General features: G+C 40.4%; 1 protein-coding gene across 15 annotated transcripts in view; it reads right to left on the reverse strand.

The window, feature by feature from the left end:
• The window catches only part of SYTL5 (synaptotagmin like 5), a 210,438-nt gene that overhangs the window by 80,394 nt on the left and 117,395 nt on the right, over nt 1-12,649 (reverse strand). For 8 of the 15 annotated variants that reach the window (XM_087937762.1, XM_087937758.1, XM_087937760.1 and 5 more), the window contains 6 exons: nt 11,051-11,167; nt 10,693-10,828; nt 10,186-10,315; nt 8,803-8,906; nt 5,496-5,588; nt 1,463-1,528 (listed from right to left, as the gene is read on the reverse strand). In XM_087937762.1, the coding sequence (XP_087793888.1) occupies nt 1,463-1,528; nt 5,496-5,588; nt 8,803-8,906; nt 10,186-10,315; nt 10,693-10,828; nt 11,051-11,167 (646 nt within the window). The remainder of the gene's footprint in view (nt 1-1,462; nt 1,529-5,495; nt 5,589-8,802; nt 8,907-10,185; nt 10,316-10,692; nt 10,829-11,050; nt 11,168-12,649) is intronic. The other 7 variants (XM_087937769.1, XM_087937763.1, XM_087937770.1 and 4 more) reach the window with 2 other exon arrangements.

Below are 12,649 nucleotides of genomic sequence, written 5' to 3' on the forward strand. Positions count from 1 at the left end.
CTCTGGGAGTTATCTGTTCATTATTTGGTTCAATTTGGGCATGGCTTTCTTGTGCAGGTTGGAATTTGGCTAGAGCTGCCTCTTGATCCCTTACTTTTTCTTCTAGTAGTTCTACATAGCTTACATTTAATACATGTGTAATTTGGGTGTTCTTTGGGCATAAGCACATACATGGAACATATATTGCATACCACAAAAGTATTAGTCACCTGTTCCATGAGTTTGTTTCTTTTTGCTGATTCTTTTAAGGGTATAGAGTTTTGTATCTTCTTTTTCCTATCCTTTCCCCCCACTTTTTTTCTGCCAACATCGCTGACTGCGTTCTCCCCTTCCTAGTCACTCCTTTAGGTATTTCTTCCCCCCCTCCCAACGATTAGCTGTTCTGATGATCAGCTGTGCTGGAATCCCCCTCACTGTCTTACTGCTTCACCCAGGAGGCTTTCCTGAGGCCAGGAGGCAAAAAGGGGGTGCAGGGGGGCTTCCCCCCGTGCTCTTTTTTTTTGCCTCCCTGGGTCCCAGGGAAGCCTTCAGGGAGCAAAAACAGCCCCCTAGAAGGCTTCCCTGGGGGTGTTGCATAGAAGAAGAAGAAGAAGAAGAAGAAGAAGAAGAAGAAGAAGAAGAAGAAGAAGAAGAAGAAGAAGAAGAAGAAGAAGAAGAAGAGGAGGGAGGAGGAGGAGGAGGAGGAGGAGGAGGAGGAGGAGGAGGAGGAGGAGGAGGAGGAGGAGGAGGAGGAGGAGGAGGAGGAGGAGGAGGGGAGGAGGAGGAGGAGGAGCTCACCCAGACCCATGGCCACCCCCACCTAGCCACCCCCACAAAACCAGTTGCTAAAAAATTTGAATCCCACCCCAGCCACATATCACAAGTGTCCTGCCATTCCAAAATGTAGGATATAGAATAATGGACTTAAGTGATAGGAACACAGATTTTGGTTGCATAATAGGAGAGGGGGAAAGCTTATAGTTTGATATTATTCAAAGAGTTAGTTGGATCCCCTTCATTGAATGTTTTCACACAAAGGCTAGACAGCCTTGATGCTTTCATTCAATGAATAAGAGGTTGAACCTGAAAGCCTAAATGGTCCATTACAATCTATGATTCTATGTTATCCTCCATTCAAATAATCTGAATGGATAGAAAAATTACTTCTCCATATATAGCCATGTAATGTAGATACTGATGAGTTAATATGAAATCCTTGCATCTACCTCTGTTCATCTTTTGGCTGTATTGTTCAAATTATTAAAAGGGATTGATTGTTTTAAATTTCTCCATATTTAAAAAGATTCTATTACAAAATAGCAATTCTCACTTTTAAGGAAATGATGCTGTTATTGTTAGCCAGTGACTTAATGGAGGAATTATTATCAATTAAAAAATATTTATTTTTGCTATTTATATATGTAGAAATGAAACAGGAACAGAGATGAGCTCTTGCATGTGTCAGAAAAGTGAGAGAACTTACAGTATCACCATCTGCTTCTGGAACATTTAAATAGTTCCATTTCCTCTCAGAATTTGAAGGAGAATTCTTTATGCGGGAGGCAAAAGGCAGAGGAAAGAAGAACATTATGTAGTACCAATAGGTGAAAATGGATAAAGAAAAGACACGTAGAAATACAACAACCAACCATTGTATGGAAAAAAGTGATCAGTAAATAACTCACATTTACAGACATAGACATACGAGAAATTACGTTATCTCTCCAATGATGAATTTAACCTTAGGCTGAGCACTCATTTTCGTTTTGTGATATTATAGAAATATTTGGATAAAAACATTTTGTTATCACAAGGCAGATTTCTATCTGCTTACATACAAGCACTTTGTAGTTAATGTATTTTAATCAATCATTTAAAATCCCTTAGAATACAAGATACTTAAATGCCATAATTGCTATAGCAATTAAACTACCTGCTCGTTGCCAACAAATAATTTACTTGCAAAGCATCAAGTGAAATTATCCACAGTTTGATGTAATAGTTAAGGTACTTGACTGGAAGGCGGGGAATTGAATTTTAGTCTCCAGAAGCATGAAAACTAGCTATGTGACTTCAGACTGGACTTTCTCAGTCTAACCAACTTCATAGGTGGCTATTGTGAGGGAAAGAGGAAGCAGGAGAACTATATACACTGCTTTGAGTTTTACAAAATAAAGGAGATATATTTATGTAATAATAATGACAATGACCATAATAGTGCTACCTTAAATGTTAAACTATTATTTGCTTTAATATGTGAAATGTACAATCTTCTTTCTAGCACAAAAGGAAAATAATGATTGGGTCCTGCTTTCATCACCTTGATGAACTAATGCCTTCCTGAAATATTGGACTAATTCTTCAATAACATAACTGAAACATCTTGTAATCCCTGTCAGCTTTGGAAGCCATACTGAGACCAGATGCTCCCACACTGCCACATTTTGAGTCTAGGAAAATAGGAGGGAGGAATTTCTTGGAGTATATGTAGTTAGACATAATAACATTATTTTTCTAATTCAAGGTCATGTTAGTTTGCGCATAAGAGAGGGGAAGTCTCAAGTTGGGACAGATGGTAATTGGGGCATGTGATGTGATGATGGGTGCACGGGTTGGATTTGTAGTTTTTATTTATTGCAAGGAAGCCCAGAATGTTCAGATTCGGGATTCCCTAGTTGTGCCATCGAATTAGAATCTGGGGCAAAACTGCCCAAACCAAAAAGGTGTTCCATGACACCAGCTGAGATGACTGAGTTGAGGAAGTACATTGATACCAATTTAGCCAGAGGCTTCATTGAACCAGCAAAATCTACGTTGGCAGCCCCAGTACTATTTAAAGAAAAGAAAGATGGCGACTTGAGATTATGTGTTGACTTTAGGGGCATCAATGGTGCATGCATAAAAAACAATGTATCTCCTCCCCCAATGAAGGACTTGCTAAATCACCTGTCTAAAGGCAAAATCTTTACCAAGCTAGATCTGAGAGAGGTCTACTACTGAGTCCACATAAAGGAGAGAGACAAGTGGAAAACGGCCTTCAACTGCCTTCTGGGAAGTTTCCAGTTCTGAGTCATGCCTTTCGGACTCCAAGCCCCCACCCTGCTGTATTTATGCAACTAGTCAAAGAAGTGTTACATACACATCTGTTCAAGGGGGTCCTTGTGTACTTGGGCAACATTCTTATATTCAGTGAAACCATAGAAGAACATGTCAAATTAGTCAGGCAAGTACTGAAAAAACTTTTAGCCACCAAATTATATGCAAATCTGTCAAAATGCAAATTCCATAAAAGTCTTTGGACTACCTGAGCTACCGAGTGTCAAATCAGGGGATTGAAATAGACCCTGGAAAGGTGAAGGCAGTGCTAGACTGGCAGCCACCAAAACATGCATACAACTTCAAAGCTTCCTGGGTTTTGCAAATTTTTATAGACAATTTATCCCTTCATTTGCTGAGGTCACCCTCTCTTTAACAGAGTTACTAAAAACTGGGCCTTCCCCGACCAAACCAAAACCCAATCAACCTCTCACTTGGACAATGAATCAGAAATCTTTGGAGACATTAAAATGCCTTTTTTGCCATGGAGCCTATCCTCCAACATCTGGACCCGACCAAACCTTTTGTAATCCAAGCCAATGCCAGTGGTATGGCTGTCACAGTGATTCTACTTCAAAAGAATTCTCAAGACCAGCTGATGCCTTGAGCTTATGTGTCAAAAAAGTTGACAGACACAGAGCATAGGTGGGCAGTTTGGAAAAAAGAGGCATTTGCTATGTGATGGGCTTTACTACCTTGGAGGCATTTCCTGGAAAGAGTAAAGGAGCCTTTCAAGGTGTGGACTGATCATAAAAACCTTGAGGCTCTGAAGATCCCTCGGAAGCTTTCTCCTAAACAAGTCGATACTTCAAGAGATTCAACTTTAACATGAAAATATATTACTTGTTTAGGAGAAAGATTCTGAGAGTTTTTTTCCAAGGGTGGGGGGGAACGTATTGGCAGATTCCTTGTCGAGAAAACCCCAATTTGACAGTCATCGGTAGTAGTGCAAATTATGATATCAGAAGCCCAACCCGTCGGCCAAGCAACCAGTAGAGTCCAAGCCAAACACAGCCTTAGGTTTCTAGAGGACAAACTGACAACCAATTTGAAAGCAGCACTTTTACCTCTAGCAGAAGCAACTGAGGAATATAAACATAGGCAGACAAACATAGATGTCTCCAACCACCTTTTAAAGTAGGGGACAAAGTGTTTTTGTCAACTAAATCTTAAGTTGAAACTTCCTAGTAGAAAGTTGGGACCAAAATTACTGAGTCCATTCCCTATATCGAAAGTAATCAATCCAGTGACTGTCCAATTTAGTCTCCCTCAGCTTTTAGGAAAAATACACCCAGTATTCCATAGTAGCTTGTTGAAGCTTGCTATTGGTTCCAATCTACAGCCTGTACCAGCAGCTTCCCCCAAACCTCTGGTAGTACAGGGTGAAACACATTCTGAGATAAAGAAAATTATTGATTCTAGATTACACGGAGAACGATTACAATATTTAGTGCTATGGAAAGGCTACCCTTTGTCAGAAGCTACTTGGGTGAAAAGTTGGGATATACATGATTAGACAATTTCATGAACAATTCCCTGACAAGCCAAAGGGTCCCCTTGACCCTTGGCGAAAGGGTCCCCTTGGAGAGGGGGTTAAGGGCAATGTGTTAACACCTTGTTGTGTTTTGTTTATTGTATTTTTCAGGATGTGATTTTTTTCAAGGGGTGATGCCTATCAGCTTTGGAAGCCATACTGAGACCAGATGCTCCCACACTGCCAAATTTTAAGCCTGGGAAAATGGGAGGGAGGAATTTCTTGGAGTATATGTAATTAGACATAACAACATTCTTTTTCTAATTCAAGGTCATGTTAGTTTGCAAGTAAGTGAGGGGAAGTCTCAAGTTGGGATGGATGGTGATTGGGGCATGTGATGTGATGATGGGTGCAGGTGATTTGTAGTTTTTACTTATTGCAAGGGAGCCCGGAACTTTCAGATTCAGGATTCCCCAGTTGTTACTATCCAAATAAAAAAAGAACTTTTGAGATGTCTGTCTCGGAGTTATTTGTTGGAGTGGAGGTTTTCTGGAATGCTGACACCCCAGTTATAAATAAAGAAGCAAAAAGTAGTTACAATATATTTGTAACTATTGGCTGTATCCTTGCATCCAATCAAACTAAGTGCAGTAAGCATAATAGTTGCATCAGCTGCCCTGGTTAAGCTGCCAACATTCTATGTTTGTTAGAAGCTAGCAAAACCTACAATCATTCATGCTTTTGTTGAACAAAAATTAAAGTCTCTAAAATCTACATAATGGCAATGGAATTTAATCTACTCTAAAACAAAAGACCTGAAGCTAAAAATCAGCTGTGAATGAAACACAACAGAATCAAATAGGTATATGGTCCAAGTATCAAAAATAATATGCTGTAGGAAAAAACAGTACAAGAAAGGCATGCATATGATTTAATGAGTACTTACTGTGGAAATTCCACTTGCCAAATTACTTTGCCTTTTTGAAAAGCCAGAGGCTATAATGTCATCCATATCCTCTTCTGCTTCATTCAGGTAGTCCTAACAGAAAAGCAAAGCATATATCCACAGTTAAGGAATAAAATGATATTTTATTAGGAAGAAATGAGTGGAGGACTAAACACTGTTGCTTCTTAAATAAAACCATTTACCTTAGCTTCAGTATCTCATCCTGTTTCACTTTTTGTCTTTAATAGCAATTTAGTGTCTGAAATATCTTCAGTTATTATGAACATCTAGCCTGCCATACTTAACAATAACAACTGAAACTCTACCTTACAAATTATACCTAAAAAGGTTTCATTACACAGAGTTATTCAAACTGTGTCCAGGGGTGGTATTCTACCAGTTCACACCAGTTTGGTTATTACTACCATTCTCGGTAGTCCAGAGAACTGGTAAAACACGCCCCTGGCTGGCCCCGCCCCTCTCTGCCCGCTCCTCCATTCCCTGCCCAGTAAGTCCTTATTGCACATGTGCAACGTCATGTGCATGCGCGACAATTGCTGACAGCATTCTCCCCCTGCCCACCCTGCCCAGTCACTCCTTATAGCACATGTGTGCTACGTTGCTTCCCACATTTTCCCACCCGCCGCCATAGCTTCCAACAGCAGCAGCCATCCAGCCATCGCTACCTACCTTCCACCTTCTGATCTCCCTAGGTGAGTGAGGCTCTGCAAACCTACATGCTGGTCACCTACATGCTGCTGCTGCCACCAGCCCTGGTTGAGTCCTGACTCCCATCCCGGCCTAGGTTGTCACTGCCATGCTGCCGCTGCCCTCAATGCTCGTGTCTAGCAAGCTTCCCCCCACCCCACTTGCCTGGCTTGTTGGTGGCTGAGAGTAAGGCAAGCCAGGGCTGACCCGTCACCGCTTGGGTCTCGCCTGGATTCTCCACAGCTGCTGGGCCTTGCCTGCTAGGGGCGGATGGGGGAGACCAGGGAGCATGAACTCACACATCGCCCCTTTCCTGCTGCCCATTCCCTCTGCTGCCCGCTGGCCTGTGCGCTTTGGCTGAATGCGGGCCGCCACTGTGAGAATGATGCAAGTCAACCCTCATGAGAGTGGATCTTCCAGCCCATGGAGCTTGCATAGCGGTGGCCTGCACTTGGCTAAAACACTCGGCCTGAGGGAGGGGTGGCTGGCAGAGGGGTGATGTGGGCAGCATAAGCCTTGTGCTTCCTGGTTGCCTCCCGCATTCCTCCAGCAGCCGTGAGCCCCAGTAGCTGTGGAGAATCCAAGCAGGGAATGAGATGCAGGCTGGCAGGGAGCCGAGTGGCTCTGCCCTGGCTGGCTCACCTTTCCCTCTGCCACCAGCCGCAGGAGGAAGGTAAGTTTTGCAGCCTAGCCCAGAGCTACTGGAGGGATGGGCCCTTGAAGTTTCCAGCCCTTTCCTTTCCCCAAAACAGGGAGGGGAAGGAGTCCTGCCCGCAGCTCCTTTGTTTGATCTGAAACCTTGCCTGCCAGCTTTTCCAGTCAACGCAGGACCGGGACAATCACACCCAGTCCCTGGGACTCTGGGAGACTGGCCAGGAAGTAAGTTAACGAGCATGTTGGAAGGGTGTGTGTGTGTGTGTGTGTGTGTGTGTGTTTCAGGTGGGTCTCCTAGATTTAGAAGGAGGGAGGGAAGGAGAAAGGGGAGAGGGGGGGAAAGACAGAGAAAGAGAGTGAGGGAGAGAAAAGAGAAAGAGAGAGAAAAAGAAAGAGAGAGAGGGGGAAGAGAGAGGGAAAGAGAGAAAGAGAGGGAAAGAGAGAAAGAGGGAAAGAGAGAGAAAGAGAGAGGGAAGGAGAGAAAGAGAGGGAAAGAGAGGGGGAGAGAGAGAAAGAGGGAAAGAGAAAGAGTGAGAGGGAGAGAAAGGGAAAGAGAAGGAAGAGGCAAGAAAGAAAAGGGAAAGAAAAATGGAAAGAGGAAGGAAGAAAAAGGATAGACAGAGAAAGAGGGGGTGGAAGGAAGGGAAAGAAAGAAAGAAAGAAAGAAAGAAAGAAAGAAAGAAAGAAAGAAAGAAAGAAAGAAAGAAAGAAAGAAAGAAAGAAAGAAAGAAAGAAAGAGAGGGAGGGAGGGAGGGAAGGAGGGAGGGAGGAGAAACTGAATGAGATATAGGGATAGGTAGATAAGGAGGGAGGGAGAGAGAAAAGGAAGTAGGGAGGGAGGGAGAGAGAAAATAAAGGAGAGGAAGGAAGGACACAAAGCTAACTTCAGAAGAATCTTTAAAATAGCACAGCAATCTAGGGCTGGCCTGGAAGGGATCTCGGAGGTCATCTTCTAGTCCAAACCCCTGCTCCAGCAGGAGATCCTTACCGAATCATAGAATAGCAGGATTAGAAGGGAGTCTGTTTGTGTGTGTGTGAGTGTGTGTGTGTGTGCATGGCTGTCAAAACTTCAAAAACAGGTCAAGTAGCTCTGGGGAGGTCAGACATAAATTAGAACACTTGCTAAGCAACCAGCCATTAAGCGAGAACCACTTGTATTTGATTTGCCAGTCACATGGCCACCCGACCACACCCACCTAGTCACACGATCACCAAGCCATGCCTACTGTCATGTGACCACGAAACCATGCCCACCCAGTCATGTGACCACCAAGCCACACCCACAAATTAAGCCATGCCCACAGAACCAGTTGTTAAAAATTTGAATTCCACCCCTGACTGTCCCATAGTGTGGCTGATCCTTTCATAAACCAAGCTGAAGCTCTGCAAAGATGGAAAAGTGAAGAGAAATGCTACTTTCTGTCTGCAAAAACTGAAAGCCCACACAACTGCTCTTGTGGTTGTTAGACATGGAGCAGCTGCCAGTGATTGAGTTTCATTCTGTATTAAAATTCTGTATTAAACTGTGTTCTGTTAGGCAGCTGCTAACTGCCACTTCAAAAGATAAAGCAGGTGTTGACAGTTGTGCTTGGCTGAGATATCTGGTTGGGCCAAGGGCTTAAGTTTGAGAGATTTCAGCAGAATCAGACTATGTCATCCTGCTTTATTCTGCATCTAAATTAAATGAGGAAATGCAATCTTCCTTGTAATTGGATGTTCAGGGCCACTCATGATATTTCAGTCTAACTGTTATACAAAGTTCTTGCAAGAGTACATTTGTAGTTATCTTCATTTATACCCACTACATTTTTATTATTTTTATTATATATGTACTTTTGATATAAATTGTGACATATATATGAATTACTGGAATTAGCCAAATGAGAAATTTATTATTACTGATAAAACAAAAAAGTGTCAAAATACTCTAATTTGTCCAGCTCACCACATCATGGTCCAGTGCTCCAGGTACAGATTTACTTCTTAAGCTTAAAGTATCATTTCCTTCTGAAAAGGATCCACTGAGATATCTCTCTGATCTACTGCGATCTGCAAAATATAAAGCCATGTAGTAGCAATCTATATAGAAGATATTGTACCAAAGGTGCTTTATCAAGAGATAACTGGACTTTCTTGTTTTTCTTTGAAGACCATTTTGCTTCTCATCCAAGGAAATTCTTCAGCTCTGACTGGATAGTGGGGAATGGAAGGATTTCCCCCATCATCCAGTCAGAACTTCTTGGATGAAAAGTGAAACATCTTCATAGAAAAACCAGTTGCCTCTTGAAAAATTACCTTTGAGACAACGTGATTGGATGACTGAGAATCTCCATAGACAGAAGATATTGTAGTATCTTTTAATTTATTTGTATGTGATGGACTATTTATCTATTTTTCCACAATGTTTTGCTTTTATCCATCAGTTTCATCTTTGCCGGAAACCTACTGAAAAGATAAAATTCAAGAACAAAAATAAATAAATTACAGGAAGAAATTCAATGGTGATTTCCTTTTTTTCAGTCTTTGGAAAATCAAACAGGTAGAAGGAAAATGTATTTTATGCAAGCTGAGTCTCTAATACTTCTGTCTTAGTCTATTGTTAGTAAGTGAACCAACTGTAAAGGCCTATCTTTCATCCAATTGTTATGCCCTTAAATGTGTTGAATAAAATTTAGGGAAAAATGATCAGCAAAGGCTAAAATTTACAGATGTTTATACAAAAACCACCTCACTTTTGTTTTAAGAATAATTATGACAGACACTGATTTAAGAGATTTCTTCATTAGAGGGGAAGAACCACAGTTCTACAATAAAGTGTGCATTTTTATGCAGAAGGTCCCACACAGCCCTCTTCATATTCAATTATAAAAGAATCAGGCAGCAGATGATCTATCAAATAAACAATACTGCACTAGGATCCAGATCAGAATTACAAAAAGTATAACTGGTCATTATCCTTTGATGGTTTCTGCAATCACAACATAGTAGGTAAGCCAAAAATATGGTCTTTCTCTTTCTTTTTTGCAGTAAAGTTTGCAGGAATATTTCACTCCTGTGACTGCCTGACAAAAAAATCTCATGTAAACTCCCTGCCTGACCTCACCCAAATTGCATCTGTCAATATAATCCTAAATTGAAGTTCTGCATCTCTGATCTGGACTTACAAAAATTGCCTGACCTGGTAGAAGGCTAATTCTTAGCAATTCTAACAAACAAACAAACATTCCCCAAGGGGAAAAATTATGGGAGGGAAAAACAAGCTAAACAATGAAAGAGATAGTAATAGCAATTCAAAAGTACATCACAGTATCAGTAACTGAAAGCTCACCAGATGTAAAAGATGTCCTAGAAATTGTCACAGAAGGTGTTCTAGAACTCTTCTTACAATGCCTTTTTGATAAATCTGCAGGGATACTTTCACTGATAGGCATAACAATGTTGTTTTTTAATTCAGAATCCTGCTCACATAAAACAACATATTTCATGTGTCACACATATAAGAAAACTAACATATGAAAACACACTAGTTACAGTCTAAGAAGTAAACCCCCACTCAAGATCAAGCCAATAACTTTTCATTATTTGTTCAGACATGATTATTACTTGGAATTTACTTTAAGCATGATTTGTTGAACATAAGAAATAAACCAGAATCAATCTTAGGAACATACACAAATATATTAAGACTAGCAAGCTAATCTCAATTTGCTTTCTCCACTATGTCTTTGTCCAAAACTGAAAAGACTGGAGCAAAACAAATAATCCCAGATTCTAGATTTGCCACTAGGAAGCAATTATTTCTCAAACCAATCCATTTTTGCATCAGTCAACTTACCCTGCTGTAGTCAATAGTCATGCTGCATGCACTCAGTGCTGGTGACCTTGGATAGAGTAGAGTAGAAGCATTGATTTGGCTTTCAACATTTTTCATATTGCCTCCAAGATGGCTATCTAAGGGAAAGGTGTTCCCCCTGGAGAAATTGCACTAAATTAACTTTCTAATTTATGTTGATACAGCATAAATAAAAAAGGAGAAACTACATAGCAAAAACTGATGGACTTCCAGCTGTGCTTCTGGTACCATCGGAGGTGAGGACTGCAAGCACTGCAGCCCCACTCTGAGCTCTCCCCGTCAGAGGGCTCTGACAAGAGCCATAGCCACCCTGTAGGGGTGATGAAGTAAAGGGGGGTACCTTGCAGGTTGAGGAGAGCAGCATCTCTCTCCTTGACTTGGAAAACCTCCCTCATCCAAAGACAAGGAACAGCAGCAGTCAACATGGCTGCCATGAAGCTGGGGACAGCCAGAACACCTAAGATAGTGCAGGAACGAAGAGAACAGTGAACAGAGATTGTTGCTGGGTGAGATGCAATTTTTAATTTTTAAAAATTACCCCAAGAAAGTAAACAATCCTATAAAAGAGACACTAAAATATAACTGTTTAAGCAGTGGAAGAAAATATTTTTAAAGAGATTTATGCTGAAAAGTAAGTTGAGTCCGCCATCTATTGATGAAAGAAAAAGTGACTCCTTGAAATTTACAGTGGAGGAAATACTTGATATTGGGTGGCTGTGATTTTTAACTGTTTATTGCCTTATGCTTACCAGAGGCAGAAATAAGAAATACATTTTATAAAAGAGATGCTGGGAAGCTAAAATAAAAAAGTAGACTTAAAGAACTTGGAAAATACCTTGGATTATCAGAGTATTGAGTAAATGCTGGAATTGACTCATTTAAACAATTGACCTTGTTTTGAAAAAAAATGGAGATTGAGTGAAACAAATACCTGCTGGAAAAAAAGGCAGTATGGAAATTTGAGACAAGAGCCCCATTTACTAACAATTGAAAAATAAACCATACTTCTATGATTTTGGACTCTCTGAACTCAATTGAGGCATGATTGTTTATTCTACTTTCATCGCTATTATGATTGGAGTTGAAGGAACAGCAGTGGAAATGAGAGGATTTCTTACTGAGATGACCTTCTTGTTTCAAAATATTATGAACTTAATTGATAGTATGGACCAGAAAATGGAAAACATTTTGCAAAGAGCAAGGAATAAAGATGAACTGTCCATGAACTGGTGGAAACAACAGAAAGATTGGATGAAATGGAAATTCAAGCCAGCAAATGGAACATGACCAGAGAAAAAATATGAATCAGAAAATTCATCAAAGGAAGCAACAGCTCAACAAAGAGGAAGACCAGATAAATGGTAAGCAAAAGGAGTGGAAAGAACAGATGGATTGGCCACATCAACAAATAAACCAAGGACTGGAGCAAAAAATAGAATTGATAAATCAGCTGACAAAGGAAGAAAGATAGAAGAAAATAAAACAGACAAATTGACAATTGGAGAGACAGGAAGACACCTTTGATAAGGAGACTGAGACACAGGCAGACATCTGGGAGAATTGGCAGTACAAGATTGCACTGGGAGAAATGTTGAGATTGAACAAAAAAGATAGAGGTGAAGATAGAAAAAAGGTTAGAAGTGGGGATGGTGAATTAAAAAATGGATAAGAATTGAAGCATTAAAGAAGATAAGAGATGATGGATAGAAAAAAAATGCCCTTTAAATATTAAAGTAGCCCGATTGTAAGCTGAAGGAGGCAGAAATAAAATTAGATAGGGGAAATATTAGAACATAAGTTTTTATAGATTGAATAAAATAAATAACATAATGAGGATTACATAAATTTGATAAATGTGATAGAGATTAACAATGTTAGTGTGAATTGGATCAATATGAGTGATACTTAGTCAAATTTGTTCATATATAATAGAGAAATG

This window comes from Pseudonaja textilis, chromosome 7 (genome assembly GCF_049901715.1).
Source record: "Pseudonaja textilis isolate UNSWEBS1 chromosome 7, rPseTex1.2, whole genome shotgun sequence".
Classification (NCBI taxonomy): domain Eukaryota; kingdom Metazoa; phylum Chordata; class Lepidosauria; order Squamata; family Elapidae; genus Pseudonaja; species Pseudonaja textilis.